The 25548-nt window shown below is 44.1% G+C and overlaps 1 protein-coding gene across 2 annotated transcripts; it reads right to left on the reverse strand.

The window, feature by feature from the left end:
• Window positions 1–2099: 2099 nt before the first annotated feature.
• Window positions 2100–21039, reverse strand: mrpl3 (mitochondrial ribosomal protein L3). 2 transcript variants are annotated; one of them, XM_084130555.1, is made up of 10 exons: window positions 20801–21039; window positions 20316–20497; window positions 19449–19540; window positions 16462–16560; window positions 15719–15818; window positions 14948–15008; window positions 11426–11537; window positions 3215–3292; window positions 2949–3026; window positions 2100–2470 (listed from the first exon to the last, which is right to left on the reverse strand). In XM_084130555.1, the coding sequence occupies exons 1-10, from the start codon at window positions 20893–20895 to the stop codon at window positions 2327–2329; spliced, it is 1041 nt and encodes a 346-aa protein (XP_083986681.1). In that variant the 5' UTR covers window positions 20896–21039; the 3' UTR covers window positions 2100–2326. The 2 variants fall into 2 exon arrangements, with proteins under 2 accessions (XP_083986681.1, XP_083986682.1); XM_084130556.1 differs by having other exon boundaries at window positions 20316–20494; window positions 20801–21018.
• Window positions 21040–25548: the final 4509 nt, after the last annotated feature.

A 25548-nucleotide genomic window follows, 5' to 3' on the forward strand; every position in this document is an offset into this window, starting at 1 on the left:
AACACGGAGTTTGAGCTCCCTCCAAAGATTCTCTATTGGGTTCAGGTCTGGAGACTGGCTAGGCCACGCCAGAACCTTGATATGCTTCTTACAGAGCCACTCCTTGGTTATCCTGGCTGTGTGCTTCGGGTCATTGTCATGTTGGAAGACCCAGCCTCGACCCATCTTCAATGCTCTAACTGAGGGAAGGAGGTTGTTCCCCAAAATCTCGCAATACATGGCCCCGGTCATCCTCTCCTTAATACAGTGCAGTCGCCCTGTCCCATGTGCAGAAAAACACCCCCAAAGCATGATGCTACCACCCCCATGCTTCACAGTAGGGATGGTGTTCTTGGGATGGTACTCATCATTCTTCTTCCTCCAAACACGTTTAGTGGAATTATGACCAAAAAGTTCTATTTTGGTCTCATCTGACCACATGACTTTCTCCCATGACTCCTCTGGATCATCCAAATGGTCATTGGCAAACTTAAGACGGGCCTTGACATGTGCTGGTTTAAGCAGGGGAACCTTCCGTGGATTCTTACTGATTGTATGGGGTGGACAGGTGTCTTTATGCAGCTAACGACCTCAAACAGGTGCATCTAATTTAGGATAATAAATGGAGTGGAGGTGGACATTTTAAAGGCAGACTAACAGGTCTTTGAGGGTCAGAATTCTAGCTGATAGACAGGTGTTCAAATACTTATTTGCAGCTGTATCATACAAATAAATAGTTAAAAAATCATATATTGTGATTTCTGGATTTTTTTTTTAGATTATGTCTCTCACAGTGGACATGCACCTACGATGACAATTTCAGACCCCTCCATGATTTCCAAGTGGGAGAACTTGCAAAATAGCAGGGTGTTCAAATACTTATTTTCCTCACTGTATAGTCTCATTTCAAGTAAGCTGTAAGTTCATCTCAATGCAAACTTTCAATTCATGCATTGTTGTTAAAAACATGCTACATAAACACTTTAAAATAAAGGAAAAATAGAAAAAAAAGAAATATATTTGGTAAGTCAAAATATGATCAGAAATACAGTAAAAACAGTATTATTATTAAGATATTATCTAAATTAACGTTTTCTATGTCAATAATCAATTTTTTCTATTTTGAGGGTTTAAAATTTGTTTTGTTCCTGTGATGGCAAAGCTGAATTTTCCTAAGCAAATCATTCTAATACGCTGATTTGGTGCTCAATATCTATCTATAGCAATTTTACTTAGTTAACCAATTAACAGGTTATTACTGTAGAATTTTTACCATTAAAATAAAAATTCCGGTCAAATAACATGTTTAAAAGGTTGTTAGTTTGAGTACTTTTTTGTTTTGTTTGCTGTACTTCCAGAAAATGCCCACCAGCTGTATCCGTTACTATGCTGGTGTGTCTTTAGAAAAAGACAAATATGGGAGAAGAAAACATACATATAAAGTGTTTACATGACCTTTCTACAATGCTGTATACAGCTGTGTAACAAACAGTGTTTGAGGGCTTTGGACTAATGTAGCCACTCCATCCACACACACTCGTTCCCTTCATCAGTCAGTGAGCTTTAACTCATGCAACATTAATGCCTTGATTTATTCCCCTCACTTAGAGAGAGAGGGAGAAATGTCAACCATTGTCAGCATCTATTCATCCTTCCGTCTGCGCCGCCTCCTCCCGCTCTCTTTTCTAATGCACAGAGGTCAGCACAGTGTGTCCCATCAGGGTATCCTTACAGAGTTTTGCTGTCAGTTTGATGTATTTGCAACTTTATGTCCATTAAGCAGATTGTCAAATAAGTCCAGAAATGCTGACAACTCTTACATACGCAGTCACAAAAATAAACAACTTATAATAATGAGGTTAAGTAATCAATAAAAGGTTTAGCTGATTTAATTACAGGTGAGCTTCATATTAGGGGATTAGATTTATCACATTTATCAAATGTTTTGAACTCACACAAATTGAAATAAGATGAAGATGCATGTGTGCATGCAGTTTAGTTTAAGTATTAATGTTGAGTATCTTCTAGTTTTCCAGAGATTGTCAAATGTATACATTTTTGTATTTGTTTAATTAAGTTTTTTAATGCTACAACATATGAAAATACAAGAAATGCAGAGATTTTATCAAACAGGTTTTATTGTTTAAATACACAACTGCGCTTGACACTTTAACATGATCCAGTTGTAACACAGAAGTATGAATTTACTCTCTTATGTTTGTACTTTAAAAGTCTTTGAGCTCAGCAAGGCTGAATCCACTAGAGATGAAAGACTCTGATTCAAGGGTCACGTCATGCCAGTGTCCTTTAAACCAGCGTAAGCAAGAAGACTTGTGGGATCACAACCTCATTCAGGCATGGGCTCCCCAAACTGGAACATGTCCTCATCGTAGAGGTCTTCAGGGAGCTCTTCGTCTCCATCAGCAAAGAACGTGGGGAACGGCGGGCTCTTGTTCTTCTCAAACCGAGTGGGCAGAACCGTGTCTCTAACCTGATCGAGTGAACGTAAGCACAACGTTTAGACAACTAGGCAAGAACACTGCCTCAAGATTATAATGCCGTTTTTACTACACTCGACTAAGTACTATGATGTCATCATTTGCTGAACAAGTCGCACTTTGAGATAGTTCAACTTTCGGTTGAGTGTGTATGCAAGCAAACTCTACGAGACAAAATGCTGACTACATATGATCGATTCACTGATGCACTTTGCACACACGAACGCCTCTGTGCATTGATATGGATAAATGATTCAGCACGAGTGTGTATTAGCATGCCAAGGTCAGTGTTAGTGTTGGCATGGACAGTACAGTACACAAATCTTTTTAGCTAAATGCTGCTGAAAGTGAAGAAGCAGAGAAGATAAAAGCAAATATGGAGAAGGTCCTTCACGAAAAGATATTCTATCTGAGGACAAGTACCTGTTACTTGGCATACTTAGGAGTTTGAGTATGTGTGAGGCGTTTTACCTTAACAATACAGTTGCGGTGACCTGGTACGGAACCGTTGACGTAGAGGACGTTATACTTGGTGTTCACCCTCCATATCTGCCAGAGAAAAGACCTTAGTGAAACTACAAAACACTCACACACAATTTTTCACTGTGACACCGGGTGACTTTACATTAGATGCCTCCTAAGCACAAGATATTATGATACAGCAGCTGAGCTTTGAAATTGTGTGTGCTATATCTAAAAGATATAAAAAGGCATTTTGTGCATTCTAATCGATGTACCTTCAATCCATGAACAGTGTCATATATGTTTCCCATCCTGCCTGGCATCTTCTTTCCTTTGAAAACCTTTGCTGGATCCTGATGGAGAGGAGACAAGTCACTTAACTCATCCATTAACCATTCAAAGAGCACACTGAGGTCACGCTAAACACTCTAGAGACCATACAGGACAGTTACGGCAAGCTGAAATGACTGATATGAAACCTTTGAGAAAATGCTTCAATATCTGAAAATTTTTAAGAGGGATATATTGTGTTCCTGTGAAAAAAATTCAATCAGTTCCTAGTATCTCTGTGACAAAATTTCCAATCAGGATTGAACGGCACCTTCTGTTGCAACAGATCCAGCCTAGATATTAACATCCAAGATCAACAGGAAAAAAAAAAATAGTGCACATTGATAAATGCATTATGGAAATGTTAACAGATACTGATCATCCATAATTACATATACAGTATTTTGAAAGCAATATATAGGCCAATATTAGACATAGATCTACATTTTGACTGCAAAAAAAAGGTACTTTATGACATCTTTATGCTCTTTAAATGATACCAAAGGTCATATACAGTGGCTGCTTTTAATTTTAAAGCAGGTACAACTGCAGAAAACTTAAAGAAATCTTTTTTTTAAATCTATACTTATTACTCTATAACTGTTATTGGCCTATTACAAGATAACTCCTATCTTGAAGTCCCCCTGTAGTCAATAATTATAATCTCTCTCTCTCTATGTATGTATGTATGTATGTATGTATATATATATATATATATATATATATATATATATTTATTGTGACACGTGTCCCGAGCTCTCGTCAGCGTCGCCCTGGAAACCGAGCAGTCACACCTGCACCTGCTCGTTATGGGCTGAGCGGCCACACCTGCGCCCCATCAAGCTCTGGTTATTTAAACCCAGCAAACGAACGCAGAGGTGAGAGATGTCTCCACAAGACTTGGCTAACCCCCTTATTCTGTTGTTTCTGCAGAGAGCAGTGTGTGACCGCCAGCCCCACTGCACACGGGAGAGCACGGACCCACACCGCACAAGCGCACCAACCGAAGAGGAAGCCAAGCACCGAGCACCGAGCACCGAGCACCAACGCCTTTTCACCAGTTTGCCCTTAATAAAATCCACCCTTCGGGGAATTCACCTGCATCCTCGCGTCATGTCCTTCACCCCGCCACACTGGTGGAGAATGCGGGCAAGACAGTGAAGAAGTCACCGACGACCCCTTCCCACGCGGTGTTTCCCCTTTTGGACTGGTTTGGTTGTTTTGGGGGGTTTTTTGTTCCCCGCGCCCTTTGACTCACGTATCTTCTCTGGTTTCCCCAGGTGGCGCTCCTCCCCCAACGATGGAAGAACTGCTGAAGCACCTCACCGAGGTGAGCATCCGCCAGCAGCAAATTATGGAGCACATGGCTTCCCGGCAAGGGGAAACCGAACGTGAGCTCGCCGCGCTCCATCTGGCCACCGCCCCGCGAACTCCGCTACCTGACCCCCGTGTCCAAGCACCGTTGCTGCCAAAGATGTCGGTGCACGATGATGTAACGATGTATCTCCAGATGTTCGAGACCGTGGCCACCCGGGAGGCGTGGCCCAAGGAGGAGTGGGCACGAATCCTGGCCCCGCTGCTGACGGGAGAGGCACAACGGGCATACTTCGCGCTTCCCCCAGAGCAAAGCGTTTCCTATGAGGAATTAAGGAAGGAGATCCTGGGCCGGATGGGGCTGTCACCAATCAGCGCCGCCCCAACTCTTCAACGAGTGGACCTTCGACCCGCGGCAGCCCCACTGCACACGGGAGAGCACGGACCCACACCGCACAAGCGCACCAACCGAAGAGGAAGCCAAGCACCGAGCACCAACGCCTTTTCACCAGTTTGCCCTTAATAAAATCCACCCTTCGGGGAATTCACCTGCATCCTCGCGACGACCCCTTCCCACGCGGTGTTTCCCCTTTTGGACTGGTTTGGTTGTTTTGGGGTTTTTTTTATTCCCCGCGCCCTTTGACTCACGTATCTTCTCTGGTTTCCCCAGGTGGCGCTCCTCCCCCAACGATGGAAGAACTGCTGAAGCACCTCACCGAGGTGAGCATCCGCCAGCAGCAAATTATGGAGCACATGGCTTCCCGGCAAGGGGAAACCGAACGTGTGGTTAAGTAATCCAACTCTTGAGTTGCCCCAACTCTTCAACGAGAGGACCTTCGACCCGCGGCAGCCGGCCCGGGCTCAAGCGGCTAGCCTCTCCCGCCTCGCCCAGCACTGGTTACTGGCCGGGGGTCCCACCGTACACCAGGTAGCGGAGCGTGTAGTGGTCGACCGCCTTCTGCGGGCCCTTCCCCGCCCGCTTCGTCAGGCAGCCGGTATGCGGAACCCAACCAATGTGGACGAGCTGGTCGAGGCCATTGAGCTGGCGGAGGCCACCCAACACCGGGAGGTTGGGGAGAGAGGAACTGGATCCTGTAACTGGATCCTGGACTTTCTGACCGAAAGACCTCAGGCAGTGCGGATCGGGAACTATACCTCCAGCACCACCACACTGAGCACTGGGGCCCCCCAGGGGTGTGTGTTCAGTCCCCTGCTGTTCACGCTGCTGACTCATGATTGTGTAGCGACACACAGCTCCAATCATATCATCAAGTTTGCTGATGATACGACCGTGGTGGGTCTTATCAGCAAGAACGACGAGTCAGCATACAGAGAGGAAGTGCAGAGGCTAACGGACTGGTGTAAAGACAACAACCTGTCTCTGAACGTCGATAAGACAAAAGAGGTGGTTGTTGACTTCAGGAGGACACGGAGCAATCACTCTCCGCTCAGCATCGACGGCTCTTCTGTGGAGATCGTCAAGAGCACAAAATTCCTGGGTGTCCACCTAGAAGAGAACCTCACCTGGTCCCTCAACACCAGCTCTCTGCACAAGAAAGCCCAACAACGTCTTTTCTTCCTGAGAAGGCTGAGAAAAGCCCAGCTTCCACCACCAATCCTCACCACCTTCCATACCCACCTACCTGATCTGCTCTTACTGTTGCTATCTTAAGAATGTCAGTTGTTTTTACTGTTGTTTACTGTTGCTCTTCCCACTACCTCAACTCATACCTCATCACAAAAAGTACTGTAACGTGTTACGTTGTTGTGTTTTCTGTAGCTCTTTTTGATTGCACATTTGCACATGCACTTTGCTGTCTGTTTCTTTTGTGTTGTTAATTTATGTTGTATGTAGCACCTTGGTCCTGGAGGAACGTTGTTTCGTTTCTCTGTGTACTGAACTGTATATGGTTGAAATGACAATAAAGTCTACTTGAACTTGAACTTGAGTGCCGCCGTTTTCCCGAAGGGTGGTTCAGGAGCAGCGCACGCCGGAGGGCACCCAGCGACCGGTGAGCAGGCCGGCGGTTCCCGGCCCTCAAGATGAGCCCATGCCCACTGAAGCACCCCGCTCTCCGGGACGACCTTGGCTGGCAGGCTGCGCCGTACATACAGAGAACGCGCCGCGGGCGGAGGTGAAAGTAAACGGCCGCCCGTTCCTCGCTCTTCTGGACTCCGGCAGCGCGGTCAGCCTGGTCAACACGTCGGTCCTACCCCCACGGGCCGAAGCCAAAACAAAGCTGCCCATCACCTGTGTGCACGGCGATACCAGAGTACCTGCGCGGTGGGTTACCATCGCTACGCCAACCGGCGCCTGGCCAATAGACGTCGGGCTCGTCAAGGATCTGCCAGTACCGGTCCTCCTCGGTCGGGACTGGCCGGGGTTCGACCGCTTACTCGCCGCCGTCACTCAGCCTGCCAGCCCTGCCGGGAACCGCCCAACCCGGAAGCCCAGCAAGAGGTCCCTACGGCGTCCCGTGTTGCTGGCCTCGGACAGCCCCAGGAATGGTGAGTCACCCCCTCCATCTTCTAACCTCTACTTTGATCTCTACCAGCAGGTGACTGGGGCCGGGGTTTTTTCCAAAGAGCAGCACGAGGACGACCGTTTAAAACACTGTTGGGCCCAAGTGAGAGTTGTAGAAGGAAGAGAGCTGCAGCCGGCACCCCACCCAACTCCTCACTTTGTGGTGAAAAATGGCCTGCTTTACTGTGTCGCGCAGCGGAGGGGGGAGGAAAAGACTGGTGGAAATAGCCCACGCACACCCTATGGCAGGCCACCTGGGGGCTCAGAAGACGATCCAGCGCCTCCGCGACCGGTTCCACTGGCCGTGCATAGAGGTTCGAAGTCCGGCGGTTCTGCCAAGCCTGCCCAACCTTGCCAACGGTCATCACCTTGGACCCCAGCCCACTGATACCGCTCCCCATCATTGAGGTGCCCTTCGAGCGGATTGGGATGGATTTGGTGGGACCGCTGCCGAAGTCCGCCCAGGGGCATGAACACATCCTTGTCATCGTGGATTATGCCACCCGCTACCCTGAGGCCATTCCCCTCCATAAAGCCACCACCAAAGCCATTGCCCAGGAGCTGTTCCTGCTGTGTAGTCGGGTCGGCATTCCATCCCAGATTCTGACTGACCAGGGCACCCCGTTCATGTCCCGGATGATGGCAGACCTCTGCAAGCTCTTGAAGGTCCAACAGCTCCGCACCACAGTGTACCACCCCCAGACCGACGGGCTCGTCGAGCGGTTTAACCAGACCCTAAAACAAATGTTGCGCCGAGTGACGGCCGAAGATAAGCGGGACTGGGACAAGATGCTACCCTACGTGCTCTTCGGTATCCGAGAGGTTTCTCAGGCCTCCACTGGCTTCACGCCGTTCGAGCTGCTCTTCGGCCGCCAACCCCGCGGTCTGCTTGACGTCGCCCGAGAGGCCTGGGAACAACAGCCAGCCGTACACCGCACCACCGTGGACCACACGTGCGTGAGATGCGGGAGCGGATCGACCGAGTCATGCCCATCGTCCGGGAGCACCTCGTCAAGGCACAACAAGCCCTGCAGCGACACTACAACCGGGCGGCCCAACCACGGGAGTTCCAGCGAGGAGACCATGTACTGGTTCTGGTCCCCACAGCCGCCTGCAAGTTCTTGGCCACCTGGCAGGGGCCGTACACCGTCACCGTCACCGAAAAGGTCGGCCCCGTTACTTACCGTGTGCGGCAGCCGGGGAAAAGGAGGGAGGACCAGCTCTACCACATCAATCTCCTGAAGCGCTGGGCCGGAACCGGGCCTCAGCTCTCTGCCTACATCAACTCGACTCCCGTGGTTGTTGATATGGATCCTCAACTCTCCGCCGCCCAGAAGTCCGAGCTGCAACACCTGGTCAGTCAGTTTCCTGATGTGTTCTCCCCCCAGCCTGGGCGGACCCACGTCTTGGAGCACGATGTCCGCACACCACCTGGGACCATCGTCCGGCAGCGGCCCTACCGTGTCCCGGAGGCTTGGCGACACGCCATCGAGGAAGAGGTACAGGAGATGCTGAGGTTAGGGGTAATTGAACCATCACGCAGCCCATGGTCCAGCCCCATCGTCATGGTTCCAAAGCCCGACGGCACCCTCCGTTTCTGTAACGACTTCCGCCGCCTTAATGAAGTCTCCGAGTTTGACTGTTACCCAATGCCCCGCGTCGACGAGTTGATGGACCGTTTGGGAAGGGCCCGGTTCATCTCGACCCTCGACCTCACCAAGGGCTACTGGCAGGTCCCCTTAACGGAACAGGCCAAACCGAAGACGGCCTTCTAGACCCCAAGCGGTCACTGGCAGTACCGGGTCCTTCCCTTCGGCCTACACGGGGCCCCGGCAACCTTCCAACGGCTGATGGACGTCCTCCTACAGCCGCATCAAGCATACGCGGCGGCCTACATTGATGATGTCGTCATTCACTCGGAGACTTGGGAGGACCATCTGGAGCGGCTGCAGAGGGTGCTGTTGGAATTATGCCGGGCTGGCCTGACCGCCAACCCCCGGAAGTGTCATCTAGCCCTCGCCGAAGCTAAGTACCTGGGGTACCAGGTGGGTCGCGGCCTAATAAGACCGCAAGAGAAGAAGGTGGCAGCTATCCTCTCCGCGCCGCGGCCTACCTCCAAAACTCAGGTACGGGCCTTTTTGGGGTTGGCGGGGTACTACCGCTGCTTTATCCCTAACTTCTCCTCCTTAGCTTCTCCCCTAACAGACCTCACCAGGAAGGGGCAGCCGGAGAAAGTCCCGTGGACCCCCGAGACGGAGGCGGCGTTCCACCAGATAAAGTCAGCCCTCACGACGGAGCCGGTACTCCGAGCCCCCGACTTCAACCGCCCCTTCCTGTTGCAGACGGACGCATTTACATAAGCCGAAAGCTGACCCCCGCGGAGCAACGGTACGCCACGGTGGAAAGGGAGGCGTTGGCCGTCAAGTGGGCAGTCCTGGAGCTCAGGTACTACCTCCTCGGCCGCCATTTCACCCTCATAACCGACCACGCTCCCCTACAGTGGATGGCCCGGGCCAAGGAGACGAACGCCAGGGTGACGCGGTGGTTCCTCGCGCTCCAGGACTTCAGCTTCACCGTGCAACACCGAGCGGGGACGGCCAACGCCGACGGACTTTCCCGGATATGGGCAGCTTTCGCAGGTCTGTCAGGGTCCACTCCCCGCCCTTCCCCAATCTCCCCGCTTCTCCATAGGAACAGGACGACGCTTAGAGGGGGGGAGTGTGACACGTGTCCCGAGCTCTCGTCAGCGTCGCCCTGGAAACCGAGCAGTCACACCTGCACCTGCTCGTTATGGGCTGAGCGGCCACACCTGCGCCCCATATATACATATATATACACATATATATATACAGACCCTTTCCAAAAAATTAGAATATCATGGAAAAGTTTATTTATTTCCATAATTCCATTCAAAACATTAAACTTCCATAGATTATAGATTCAGGGCCCACAACTTAAACGATTTCAAGTATTTAGTTGTTTATTTGTACATAATTTGGGCTTCCAGCTCATAAAACCCACGAAAACAGGATTTCAAAAAAATTGAATATTACATGAAATCACACAGTAATTACACAGTGATACATGGTCATTGAACCAGGTTTTGGTTCTTTTGGCAGTTTGCAGGTGCAAATCCTGCTGGAAAATGAAGGAAGCATGAAGTGCTCTGAAAATGTCCTGGTAGACGGCTGCGTTGACTCTGGATTTAATAAAGCACAGTGGACCAAAGTCCTCTTTTCTGATGAGAGCAAATTTTGCATCTCATTTGGAAACCAAGATCCCAGAGTCTGGAGGAAGAATGGAGAGGCACACAATCCAAGATGCTTGAAGTCCAGTATGAAGTTTCCACAGTCTGTGTTGGTTTGGGGAGCCATGTCATCGGCTGGTGTTGGTCCACTGTGCTGTCCACTCAACGCAGCCGTCTACCAGGACATTTTCAGAGCACTTCATGCTCATCACGGAGACTCGCTAGTAGCTTAGCTTTGTTGTTGTCAACTGCCCTCTCTTACCGGTAGGCGTGGCTTGGGAGTGGCCTCCTAGGGCAGCGAAGCAAGTGCATTCTGGGAGTTGTTGTCTTTCATCCACATAAGCCAAAAAAACATTTTCTGGCTTTTCTTAGTCTAGAAAGCTCCAAATTCAAAAATAATTTCACATTTCTTCTACATAAATGACCTATTTTAAATACACATTCATCTTTCCAGAGGTAAAGTGTCCCTTAAATACCACCCTGCACGTTGACGGGATTGGTTACAACATGTTTGCGTCGTAGAGAACGGGCAATTTCAAACTTCTAATTTCAAAGACTCTCTTTGGTAAACTGCAGTTTTAAGTAACAAATACTCAGCAATGGTGTCAACTTATGAATTTTCACATGGTTTGTCTTAAAGCATATTAAAAACACCACATAGACATATAAACAACATTAAAAACCAGATTTTCACCACAGGAGGTCTTTAAAATATTTTTAAAATGTAGTTTATTCCTGTGATGGCAAAGCTGAAGTTTCAGCATCATTACTCTAGTCTTCAGTGTCACATGATCATTCAGAAATCATTCTAATATGCTGATGCCAGAAAAATATTAATATGTAATGCTTAATATTTTTGTGGATACTTTTTTGAGGATTCTTTGATGAATAGAAAAATTCTAAAGTTTTTTGTAACAATGTAAACACTGTTACTATCACTTTTGATCAATTTAATGCATACTTGCCGAATAAAAGTAATTTCTTTAAAAATATATCTTACGGACCCCAAACTTTTGAATGGTAGTTATTAGCATGAAGTGACACTACAAGTACAGAAATAAAAACACTCACCCCTCCCGGCCCCAGAGCGCCTGGCCTCCTGTGCGTTTTAGTTTGTCCATGGGAAGCTGGCTGACCTTTGAACCCCCAACGCTTCATTACTCCCTGAAAACCCTTGCCAATTCTACAATTAAAAAGATCAACAGTGTAATGCCGTAAAGATGTAAAAAGAACGTTCAGTTATTTTATGCTGTGTAACAACATAAGACATATGTGGATGGAGCTGGAGGTAGGCAGGATCTCAGGTGTGAAATAGGGCTGACACAACTCAGATGCTATGATTAATCAAGAGTTCTTTGAAGCAAGGCTCTCTTCAAAAAGGTGATGGGTGTAATTACTTTCAATGTCAAAATACTTAATTCTTTTCCAGCTTAATATGTAGAAACAAACAGAAGTTCTTTGTGTTTTTACGTGTCAGTTATGCAGCCACCCTATTTTGGTAAAAATCCATCCATCCGTTTGTTATTTTTCCCCTTAAATCAGAAAAAGTCTCTCAAAATGAGCTGTTCAGGAATGCTAAGCATTGTGACGTCACAATATAACAGGCCCTGGCCACGACTGGCGATGGAATCGGCCCTATTAGCTTAGCCATGTTTATGTCCTCGGTACAGCATTTAACAGCAGCATTCAAGTAAGAAATTGATTCTTATTAAAGCTACTAAAGTTTTTCAATTAAGATCAGTGAGTGATTTAAGAACAGTGAGTGATTTTCTGTTTTTCTTTTGTTGTTTGATTCAGATTAACAGCATAGAGCAGCAGGTACTGTACATTCAGCGGCAGCCACTTTATACACAGATCTAATATGCACATGTGATTTCTTTCCCAGCTGTTTACGTTCACAGACATAACCTACTGTGTTTATTAGGGGTGCGCCAAAATATCGATATGGCGATATCTCGCGATATTTTCTCCCGCGATCGATTCTCGATGCGCTCTTGCCAAGTATCGATATTAAAAGCCGTTAGGGCGGGCGTACACGGTGCGAGTTCGGACACTCGGGAGGTCGTGAGATATTGCACACGTTGCGAGTCAGTTTAACTGATAATCGCGTCAAAGCAGCTGGTACACGGCACGACTGTCCTGCATGAATTTTATCCCGAGCCGGCAGCAATCACGTGGGCTTTCGCGCTAAACCGTCATGTTGCGAATGGGAGAGAGAGAGAGAGAAAAGTGTGTGTGTGTGTGTGACAGTGACAGTGTATGCGCACGCTGTATGGTTGCTGCCACTGAGGTATAGCCCCATCGACGTGGTTGTGTATGATTTGGCAATAGGGGACAGCTGGTGAAAAAACATGTTTAAAAATTATCGGGAGGTCGGGAGGTGCTCGTAACGTGCTCGGCTCGGCTTGTAATTCCTCTCACACGCACGCTACGAGCTGCGACCATGCGAGCATCACCGATTCCACTCGATTTCTCCCGAGTGAAAAAAATCATCTGCAGCAAAACAAAAATAGTGTCTGTGACTGTTTTGTTGCAACTGATAAGACACAAGTTGTTTTTGTTATTGTGTTTCATCCAAAAACGAAATGGAGATTCATTTTCCTAATTAAAAAAAAAAACTTTTTATTTCTTAAAACATGATATATTGTGAGTTATTACTGATAATATATCGATTATCGCAGTATCGCCATATCGTGATATTATCGGTATCGTGAACAATGTATCGCGTATCGTATCGTGAAGTACCCAGTGATTCCCAGCCCTAGTATTTATGTGAACTGTGTATATTTGACAGTTTAAGCGCAATAAGATGCGAAAGAGAACTTTGTTTAGTGCTCACACTACACGCGGTGTGACAGCTGGCTTTATATGTGCACGCGTCAGATGTGTGTGCTCAGAAAATCCTGATTTTCTTTAAAACGCAAACAAATAAATAACTTTCATGATGACAAAGAACTGCAATGTCACGTGAGCGTAACGGCAATACAAGATGATCAAAAACAAACTTGTTTTGTTAGTTGATGCCCTTTACGATCTGTAAAGGCTTCGCCCTCTTCTGGAAAGCGGGGTGGGGAGCAGCAGCTCATTTGCATTTAAAGATACACATATACAAGATATTGCTTTTTTTTTTTTGCTTCCACCCAGAAAGGGGCAATTGCAGCATGGTATAATAAATTATCTGTGGGGTAATTTGAACAAACTTCACAGGCACTCTCTGGGGAAATTTTTATTATTACTATTTTTTATGGGGACCTAATAGGTCCCCTTTAAAATGCACAATTGCACATATTGTAAAGTATTTTTGAGTATGATACTTTTTCTATTATTCAGATAGAGAAATAACAATGAATTACTGTGAATTCCCAAGGATAGTTACTGCTGTTTTATCAATGACCTACAGGCTGGCTGGAGAAAGTCTCTCTGTGGTTTCTCAAAGGCCTTTCTCACAGATATAATCAAGTGATCAAGTGTAAATCTGTGTAGAAAGGAAATCTCAGGCTGATTTACTGCAGAAAGAGCTGAAGTGACTCTCAGCCGAGCCGACCCTGGCACTCGCTCCCTGAGATTCACACACTCATTATTTGATGAGAAGATGAAGCTCTTCAAATTAGATGGATGGAGGAAGGGAGGGGGTAAAAGGGAAAGAGAGAGAGAGAGAGAGAGAGATCAGGCCATTTGGAACAGTAGGATGCACGCTTCTACTGACTAAAATATCAGTCAATCTTAAAGATTTGTCACAGTTTGAAAAACGCATCTCCCTTTCATATCATTTAAGTCAGAGTGTAAAAACAGTTCTGCCAAAAAACTTTAATTAAAAATTAATCTAAGAATGAGGGGACAATATATGGGGACCTATTTTAACGATCTAAGCGCAAGGCGCAAGTGCACTTGTCTGAATCCACTTTTGCTAGTTTAACAGGAAAAATGGTCGGCGCGCCCAGCGCATGGTCTAAAAGGGTTATCCCTATTCTCTTAATGAGTAATGGGTGTGTTTTGGGCGTAACGTGCAAAAAAACAATCAGAGTGTAATTTCCCATTCCCTTTAAAAGCCAGTTGCACTTGCACTATGGCGGATTCGCTATTTACATGGCAGAAAGACTGAACGCGCCTTCAGAGAGCAAACGGATGGGCGCAAATATATTTGCCATTTAAACAACGTGGTGTAGGACGTGAAAATAATAACTGTGTCAGGCTGAAACTAGCAAAAAACACTTGCGTAACGCCTGGCGCCGCATTGTGCCGGACGTATGATAGGGCCCATGGTGTTGGTTTAATCATCAATGAAACATCATGCATGTTAGTATCACTAAATGGAAATTCAAAAAAATAATGGCTGAAATAATTCCCATCTTCCACTGGTTGAGCAGATAGAGAGTCCTATCCCAAACTCACGCCATTGGTTGAGCCAATGTTACAATGCTGGGCTGGTCAAACAAAGAGTCATTTTTTGATCGAGCCACATTGTTTAAAGGTCAGATGAATCTACAGATGGATTATTTATAGTTTTATAGTCTCTACATATTAAGCTGGAATATATGAGAAAATGACATCACAACTTAAAAGGTGCTCTGTGCGCGTTTATATTTGACTCACGTTTTCGCTGTGACGTCCACATATTGTCCTGGACGGAAGTGAGCTGCATAGAGAGGAGTGCCTAGATAAAACAAAACAAAATACAAAACATAAAAACACGAACACATAATGTCATATGGTTTAAAACGCAAACATCATAAGGTTTATTCGCTCAAACGTGTAATTATACAGCTGAAACAACTTTAAAACAACAAAAGTAAAGACTTCTGACAGGTGACTTTAATTCCAGTTCACATGGCTACGCAGAAGCGATAAAAAACGACGGCCTGACGAGTTATTTGTTGAGGTCAATTTGTAAAGAAAGACTACATGCCTGCGCACATATATATTCAAATGCGCATACCTATAGACTAAACACGTAATACGCATGTGCACGCTGTCAGCGTTTTCACAGGTTCACATTTTTGAAGTTCGCGCAGAGATAACTTTTTTTTCAAAATGTTTCAAGGCTTGCACCTTGGAACCTATTTCAAGGTTTTCTTTCTCGAGCCACCAGGCACTGCTGTTGTGCAAGTGAGTGGGCCGGAGCGCGTTAAGGGTTTTCTGCAAAAACGTTGTTGTGTAAGTGGCCCCTAAGTTAATAACTAATGATCTTTGCAACGGAAGTGAATCGATCAAAACTAACTTTAGCTGGACAATAACTTTATTCTAGAGTTGCTATAAAGCCAAAACAATCTCTGTTACTTTAATTTCCTATTATCACTTTAAAGCTGCTTTGAAACAATCTATATTGTTAAAAGAGCTATATAAATGAAGGTGACTTGATTTTACCTGGTTTGATGATGCTGTTGTCTGACACACAAAATGTGGTGAGTTTCTGTTTGGGAGGAACTCCTGCATTCCGGAAAATCTCTAAATATCCCTCTGGCCTCTGAGGGAAAGACAGATTGACTTTCAGTTGCTTCAAGTGATTTACTAACTTACATAATCCTTAAAAAGGAGAAAAGGAGAAGAGAAAGAGAATACATTAAACCTAAACTGCTCTACTGTGTTTTGGGAGATGACTGACTGCAAAGAGACTGAAAGCTCAGACTAAAGGTCAGGACAATTGACAATTACACTTCAAGCAGCACTTGGTGGCAGATGTCAAATATAGACAGATGACACACGGACACACACTAGCTTACTGACAAAAAATTTAAAAAAAGGGACACAGAGCAAAGTTTTTTTTTTCATTACAATCTCCATAGAATTATATTTTAGATGTTTTTTTTCCCCTAACGTGCGCGCACACAAACACAAACACACACACACACACACACACACACACACACACACACACACACACACAAATAAAGGTGACCTCTGTATCTACTACTCAGTAATTTCTCTCCAGGAGCTCTTCAGGTCTTATTATACTTCCTCTCCACAGAAACAGAACAGCTCTAGTCTATTATCATGTTCCACCTCAGAGAGGACGAGGATCGCCAGAAAGGTGAAGAAACAAGAGTTCGTTACGAGTGTGTGGATAAGATCAGTCTTATTGAAAAACGTTAAAGACATTTCTAACTCACGTGAAACGGAGAGACGTTTTTTCCACCCACGATCAGAGCTGCAGTCTTCCCATTATACTCTTCCTTTGATAGATATTTCACCACATGACAGTCCTGCACCTGAGAGAGAGACAGATAAACAGATTAGTATCAAGGTAAAAGAAAAATCAAGTTTAAAAATGTAATTTGATAATAGGTGATGATAAGTTAATCTCATAACAATCAATAAACTTTCAGCTGAATTTTAAGACACTTCACAGCATGACTGCCAGAGAAACTTCTGATGAGAGTTTTTGAATCTTAATTAACCATACTATGGCATACATTCTCACTTCACAGCATACTACAGCACTACACAAGTGCCTAAAACTTTTCACAGTACTGTAGCTTTGCAACTAGGTTTCTTCAACGTTGCCGCAGTTCTTTTGGATTTAGTCTGTCTCAGTTTCTTCATGTAATCACAGACGGACTCAATGATGGTGAGTTTAGATCTCTGAGAGGAACATATCGGCTTGTGCAAACAAAAATCTCACTGGACTATTACAATTAATGTCAAAAAGGAAGTCTGGAAATGTAAACTGATGTTTTCTATTGGAACACTACAGCAAAAGATATAAATAACAATTTTTTTTTTTTTAACTACTAACATAACATTCATAACTACTGTAGTGTCTTCTGCACAGTAATGTTTATATTAAAACACACATGCATACATATTTGACTTACTGTTTTAGGTGAGGAATATGAGATTAGAATTGTAGCATTATTCCAAATAAATAGATTAAGATCCACAAATAAATGTAAAAAATGTCACAATAATAAATAAAATTCACAAATAGATAAAATGAGATTTGCAAGTAATTTTTTTTTACAAATGTGTTTTGTGTCACAAAAAAAACTCTGCCTGGCATTCATTTGTGAATCGCTTTCTGTGCATTTGTAGATCCCGCACACTCATGTTGATTTTGAAACACTTCTAGCATCAAGACGTGCAGACAAATACACAAATAAGTGGACTCCACCCACTGTTTACTCAAGCCAATAAGATAACGCCACAACGGCCCCAATGCGCTGACCAATCATAGCACACTCTCGCTACAACCAATCACGTTTGGCTTTACACTCGGTGCAGGAACAGATTCATTTTGCACCACTGAAAGGAACTGTATTCTATGGGTGCTTTGTTCAAACTGAGCTGAAGTGCTGTTTGTGTGGTTAAAAGACCCCGTTTCCAAAAGATTATTGGAGTTTAAGGCTTCTTTATATTTCCATCAGAATCAGCAAATCAGGATAAACTCAGGATTATACACAAATTATGATCATTCACAGATCCTGAGCATCATGATCAGTGAAACCCTCTCTACACCGGACGCAAGCATCACCGGGTGATGTTACAGTATGTCTCGCTGCAGCTGTACTTGAGATTTGTGAGTGTATAATGTATGCATGTTGTGTGACAGTAATTTCACCTAATACACAAACTCACAGTATCAGTATAGTTTTATTTAATGCCATGTCAGCATCTGTGGCTATCTTCATGGCAAAAACTGAATTATAAAAATACAATAGTTACATATACACAATAAAAATAAAAACCAAGCAACACAAACTCACGTTTATCACGAGGTTGAATGAGTTATTCATTAGTCAGCTACTTATTAATGCTTTTCTGTTCTATCTTGAATAACGTGACGTTCCTATAACAGAGATGTCAAGTGCTGTTTCTCTGGCCTTCTCAAAGGCTCATAAAATATAATTTTATCTTTTTTAAACATCTGATCAAAGTTATTTCAGGGCAAGACCGCAAAAGCAAATTTTGCTAATCGTGATTGGTTGGAGCGAGAGCGGGCGATGACTGGTCAGAGCAATGGGGACGTTATCGGATTGGCTTAAGTAGACGGTCTGTCTGCACGTCTTGACGCTAGAAGTGTTTCAAAATCCACAAATGCATGCAGGGATCAACAAATGCACAGGAAACAATGAATACAAATGAATGCCATGCAGAGTAGTGTTTGTGACATAAAACATATTTACATTTATTCATTTAGCAGATGCTTTTATCCAAAGCGACTTACAAATGAGAACAATAGAAGCAGTTAAACTAACAATAGGACAACAATATGCAAGTGCTATGACCCTTCCCAGTTTAATCTAACGCAGTACGTGTACTTTTTTTTATATAAAGATAATAGATATAGAATAGAAGAGAAAGGGTTAGTATTAATGGATCAAGTGTTGCCGAAAAAGATGCGTCTTCAGCCGTTTCTTGAAAATGGTCACGGACTCAGCAGCTCTGGTTGAGTTAGGCAGATCATTCCACTAGCAGAGAACAGACCAGAAAAAGGTCAGAGAAAGAGATTTTGTGCCTCTTTGAGATGGCACCACAAGACGGCGTTCACTTGCTGAGTGCAAGTTTCTGGATGGCACATAAGTCTGAAGTAATGAGTTTAGGTAAAAGGGAACAGAGCCAGTGGTTGTTCTGTAAGCAAACGTCAGTGACTTGAATTTGATGTGAGCGGCAACTGGCAACCAGTGCAATTTTGTGAGGAGAGGAGTGACGTGTGCTCTCTTCGGCTCGTTAAAGACCACTCTAGCTGCGGCGTTCTGGATCAGTTGCAGAGGTTTGACAGTGCAAGCTGGAAGACTTGCTAGGAGAGCATTACAATGGTTTGTAAATATTGTTTTGTTTGCAAATCTCATTTTATTAATTTGTGAATTTTATAAATTTTTGTGAAACACTTTACATTTTTTGTGGATATTATAAATCTATTTAATTGTGAATAGATTAATAAAAGAAATATAAGTGCATTCATTTTACAATAATACAATTTAATTTCTTCCCTTTCACTTAGCAATGCAATGGCTTTTAAACCTGAAAACTTTTGTGTTTCTCTGTATAATTGTTTTTTTTTTGTTTTTGTTTTTTTTTTTTTACATCTTATACAAGATCTATAGCAGTGATGTCATCTCCTCCTCTGTAATAAAGTGATGAACTTGATCCTGTTTACCTGTAGCATGGTAACCACATGTCTCTCTCCAGATTTGGTCCACACAGGCATCATTCCGAGTTTGACGGCCACAAGACCGACTCTCCGACTCCCTAAGGAGATGCAGATTACAAATCAATACAACCACAAAAACTGAAGTATCAATCAAGCATCAGTGTAAACAATCCTGCAGGCTGCTTCCTCTAGGACCAGAGAGCAAATGACAACCACATAATGGGTCAGAGAGTGCTTGGGCCAGTGTCTCTTGTAAGTGTGTGTGTTGTGTGTGTGTGTGTTTTGTCTTGCTTGTCTTATACCATTTATATAGTGACAATTGTTCTACTGTATGTATTGTACAAGAATACTGTTGTTCTTGAATTATTATGTTTGTATATTGTTTTTGTATTGTATTTTGTGTTGAATGTGAGGGGGTTTGGAATTATATAAGCGTTTGCTTCGTCCACCTCCTTTTCAAACCATGCACTTGTATAATTTGTCTGTTATGTTGCCTGTTATGTTGATTTGTGGGAAAATTAGTGTGCAGGTTTGAAATAAACATCATCATCATAATACTTCTTGTGTTGTGACCCAAGTCAAGTATTTGAGTTTATTGCCATATCAGCATCACTGGCTATTACATGGCAGACAGCCTACATATTTAACATTTAACAACATAATATATAATGAAATACAATATAATGAAAACAAACATTTTATAAAATTCAACTTGAAAAAAACCCAAACCAAAATGTAGAATGTGAGTACAATTCTATAAAATAATCTTTAAAATGTGCTTGTGCTAAAAATATATATATATATTTTTTAAGTTTTTCTGGATCTATAAATAAGTCCTTAAAAGTTTGTGCGATGTGACCTGACCTGACCCACCTTCCACCCACTCATGTCTGGGCCAGGGTTCATCCTTGAGGGGGTTGAGTTTGTCTGCGGTCAGTTGTTGGTATTCATCTGTAATAATCTTCTTCAGAAATGAAGCATTATCTTCTGTGAGGTGTTCATCCCACCATGTGTTCGTCCGATGCGTCCTTACACAATGAATGACAGGAGTTCTGCTGAGATATAAACAAAACAAAAAAAAGTTGCATGATGGTAACTGTCACGCTTTTTACGTAAATATCACGTTAAAAAGTGATACTACTGACAGTGAGACTACATAAAATTGTTAAATGTGATCCTACTTACCAATACACCTAAATAATAAGATTTGCTTTATATGCACACCAATTCAAACTCAAAATTATTGATATCAAATTATTAAACGAGTATATGGTATATGTGAGATTTACACGATCTTGAGGTAAGGTTATATTCTTTTATGATAACATTCTGTTTTTTTTTTAACTGTAATCAAATACCTCTGCAGCGCTGCTCCAGTTCGGCAAACGATTACTGGCGCTCCTCTTAGCAAACCATCAGCAAGACTAATAAATCTACACGTCAACGCTGTCATTTTTATTATTTACAAAATTATCATACAACACACAACAGCTCAAATTATTCAGCCCGATCCCATCATTGTACTCAAAATGACAGTCTCGTGTTTGTCCTGCAGTAGAATGTCATTCCTTCAACTTCCGGTGTTACACGGAAATACGGTCGCTGGTTTCTCCTACTTCAAAATATTGTTCCCCTAAATTATTAGTTCTCTGAGCACTCAGTAGAGTGTTATTTTTTGCTGTTGTTGAAAGCAAAATAATAATTGGGTTTATCATTTACAGGTCTGTTGTAATTTCTTAGTACTTACCAGCCTAAACGTGTTTGTTGGTCTCTCAGTATGATCTGTTGATTTAACAATAAAATAAAATGACAATAAAATGTGGTTAATATAGGCTAGATTCTGCAACACCAACCAAACTTCATAATAACATTCAATAAAGAAGTAGGCTAATCATGTGATATTATTTTAAATTGTAACAAAAAATAAATAAATAAAATAAATTGTTTCTTACAATGAAAAATATAATTTATTAATCTGCTCACATGAATAAACATTGTTAGACTAAGCAGTTGTTACATCCTAGAAATTGGACCAGCTTTCTTAGTCCCTGAACAGTAACTCTGGTTACTATACTGCCATAAAATAAACCAAATTTTTCATTTTACATTTTACAAGTGCATTTCCATGCACTCTCAAAACTATATATTTTTTTTAAAATTTTGTCATCATTTACTCACCGTTAAGTTGTTCCAAACCTGTATAAGTTTCTTTCTTCTGCTGAACACAAAAGAAGATATTATAAAGAATGTCAGTAACCAGACAGTTGACGGTGGCCATTGACTTCCATAGTATTTTTTTCCCCTACTAAGTCAATGGCCACCGTCAACTGTCTGGTTACTGACATTCTTTATAATATCTTCTTTTGTGTTCAGCAGAAGAAAGAAACTTCTCATGCCACTGTTTATATATATATATATATATATATATATATATATATATATATATATATATATATATATATATATATATATATATATATCTCAGCAGAACTCCTGTCATTTATTGTGTAAGGACGCATCGGACGAATTTGTTTAGTAGTCCTTTTTTTAAGGAGAACTAGTCTAATTTAAAACCTTGTGAACTTCCAATTATAAACTGAGATGGAGAAAAGACCAACCAGCTGCTGGAGGATGTAAAAGATTAGGAGGGTGAAGGATTTGAGGAGGACCACATGCTCTCTTCTACCATGGTTCTCCTAACCTCAGCACCGTTGCAGATTAAGCCCTAACCACAACTCAGCTGCTTCTCTGTCCCGCCAGCTGCTACTTCCTTCATGCTGCCAGCTACCTCATCCACCCTGCCAGCTGCTTCTTCCTCTTACCTGCCAGTTGCGTTTTCCTCCGACCTACCTACCATGCGGTTTCCTCATCCACCCTGCTCCCTGCCTAATCCACTCTCACAACTGATGTTCACAGTACTGCCCGCTGCCATTGATGTTCACATAAGGCTCTGAGGAACATTAAGTATGTACATATTGCAGCAGTAGCAGATGATTCCAGATATCAGGATAAACTGACCACACAAAGATTTTGGATATCTATAAGCCTGTTTTCACTCCTAGAAGTTGTTGAGTTACACAGCCTCAGATGCCTGATGACAAGTCAAGTCAAGCGAGCTTCATTGTCATTCCATTGAGACATACAAAGGGATAAAATGTCATGCCTTACAGGGCCACAGTGTTACATACTGTATATAAACATTATAATTCACAGACCAGTCTGTTACCTAATAAAACATATGAACTAAATAGGATTGTTTAATCAAATAGAATGTACACTTTCAACGAAATAATATACACATATTGAATAGACAAAGACTATAAATACGAGTTGTTAATATAAGAAAATATATGATATAATACGTAAATATTTTCAAGATAAGTTCAAATCCTGAAAGCAACCAATTGTTAATTTTTTGTTATATTATATTATTATTATATTACAAATATTATATATTTAAAAAAATATTATATATTTAAAAAATATTATATATTTAAAAAAATATTATTATATTATATTATATAATATTATATTATATTATATTATATTATATTATATTATATTATATACATTTTGAATCCTAATGTTTGTGAGGTCAAATCATAGGAACAGCTAAATTGTTAATATTATTATGTTATGTTATGTTACGTTACATTACGTTGCACCGTGTTACATTACGTTGCGTTATATTACATCACGATGCGTTAAATTACGCTATGTCATGTCACGTTATTGTTATGTTCTGTCAAATCAATTATTCACGATTAATCGCATCTAATATAAAAGTTTGTAAATATAAAATGTATATTTTATACCCTCACGCGTCACAGCCCGCCAGAATGGGGGGTGGCTTAGCGTATAAAAGGACGGCTCGGAGGCTGCTTACCCGATTTTCATCTCTTCAGCGAAGCTCTCCGCATCGCTGGATCTTGAGAGAAGCCGCCGCCGTCGAAGCAAGCGACAGTGCAAGCAGAGGACAGCGCCTGAAGAAGCCGGTCGATTCTCGCCGCCTTCAGCCATCCGTGCCTGCCACGCTATCCGGCGTCATATCCTTTTACTGCTCTCTGTGTGTGTTTGCCGCTGCGACGCACACTCTCCACTAAAAGAGTGCGAGGCGTTTTTATTAAAATGCCTCGCAATTCCTGTGGCTCTTGCAGAGCCCTGCTCAGCGACGGAGACCGTCATGTGATCTGCGCTCTCTGTCTGGGCCAAGACCACGCAGCCCTCGCCCTGTCTTCAGGCGGCTACATTCACTGCGACGACATGACAGTGTCGACCCTGCGGGCTCGACTGGACATGTTCGACGCTGAAGCTGCACCTCCGCTGGCCTCTACCGGCCCGCACAGGAAGAAGCGTCGCTCCCAGAGACCAGCGGAGCCTGCCATGGCGTTCAAGTGCTCGCCGGAACTTTCCCCTCGAGCCTCGCTATCTCCTTCTCCGCGCTCCCTGACGGACGCACAGATGCCGGCCGCCGCCCTCACTGTTGATGAAGATGAAGCGGAAGGAGACGCCACTGATGACAGCTGTTCCCTCCTGAAGACTGGTCTGGATCTAGCCGTACGGACCCCTCCCCTTCGCTCCAGGAGTCCGGGGGGACTCGGGTCAGCGTGGACGCTGAACTAATTCGCCTCCTCACCAAGGCCGTCGACCAACTCGACCTCGAGTGGTCCCCGCCTGAGGAGCCCGCCCCCAACAGGCTCGATGGGTGCTTTCTACCTAGCCGCCGCCACGCGCCCGCCTCTAGGTCAGCACCCTTCCTGCCAGAGCTCCATAACAAGCTCTCGAAGTTGTGGAATGCACCATTCTCCGCGAGACTTCACTCGTCCATCTCCTCGACGCTCTCCCAAGTGGACGGCGCCAGTGAGAAGGGATATAAGTCCATCCCCCCTGTGGAAGAGGCGGTAGCAGCGCACCTTTGTCCGCCCTCTGCGGGATGGCGTGCAAAGGTTGCCCTCCCGTCCAAAGCCTGCCGGGCCACGTCAGCTCTTGTCGGCCGCGCTTTCGTTCTCCAGATTCTCCAGGCCGATCTCCTCCGTGAGTGGGATGAGAAAGGCTCAGACCAGTCTGCCATTTCGGATTTAAGGAGTGCGATGGACCTTTCCCTTCGTGCCACTAAATCCGCGGCCCAGGCTATCGGGAGGTGCATGGCCTCGCTCACCGTGACGGAGAGGCACCTTTGGACAAACGCTCATTGCCCAATGTTCTTCTCGCAGAACGAGGACGCGCTGGCCCAAGCATGGCCCAGCTGCCCACTGTACGCTTTTCCCCCGATCTTGCTGTTACCACAGGTAATCAGGAGAATCAGGGAGACTGGCCACTCGGTGCTCCTCATAGCCCCGCGATGGGAAAACCAAGTGTGGTTCCCGGAGCTGATGCGGCTGACGGACTTAGCCCCATGGCCGATTCCGGTGAGAAGGGATCTCCTCTCTCAAGCCGGCAGCTCAATTTGGCATCCTCATCCAGAGCGCTAGTCTCTGCATGCATGGATAATCAACGGATACCAGGTTGTTCTGCCAGAAGGTGTCATGAACACGATCACACAGTCTAGAGCTCCTTCTATGAGAAGGCTCTACGCGTCTAAATGGTCTGTGTTTACTAGCTGGTACGCCGACAAAAACCTAGACCCACAGACCTGTGGAGTCTCGGGGGTACTTTGTTTCCTTCAAGAGCTGTTGGATATGGGTAGAACCCCTTCCACGCTCAAAGTATACGTTGCAGCCATTGCGGCGTTTGCAGAGTCAACGCGCGGCCAGTCAATAGGAAGGAACAAGCTTGTCATCCGCTTCCTCAGAGGAGCCAGGAGGATGAATCCCCCGCGGCCCCCATCGGATCCTATTTGGGATCTTTCTATAGTCCTAGAGGCCTTGAAAGCACATCCCTTCGAACCCTTGCAGACTGTGGATCTGAAATACCTTTTGCTCCAAACTGTTTTTCTGACAGCCCTGTCATCAGTCAAGCGTGTGGGTGACTTACATGCGTTATCCGTTAACGCTGCGTGTCTCGAGACTCCAAAGTCATCCTCAAGCTGAGACACGGTTATGTCCCCAAAGTGCTTGGCACTCCATTCAGAGCGCAGGTTATTACATTATCGGCTCTACCGGAATCC

This window comes from Abramis brama, assembly GCF_963993115.1.
Source record: "Abramis brama genome assembly, chromosome: 12".
Lineage (NCBI taxonomy): Eukaryota > Metazoa > Chordata > Actinopteri > Cypriniformes > Leuciscidae > Abramis > Abramis brama.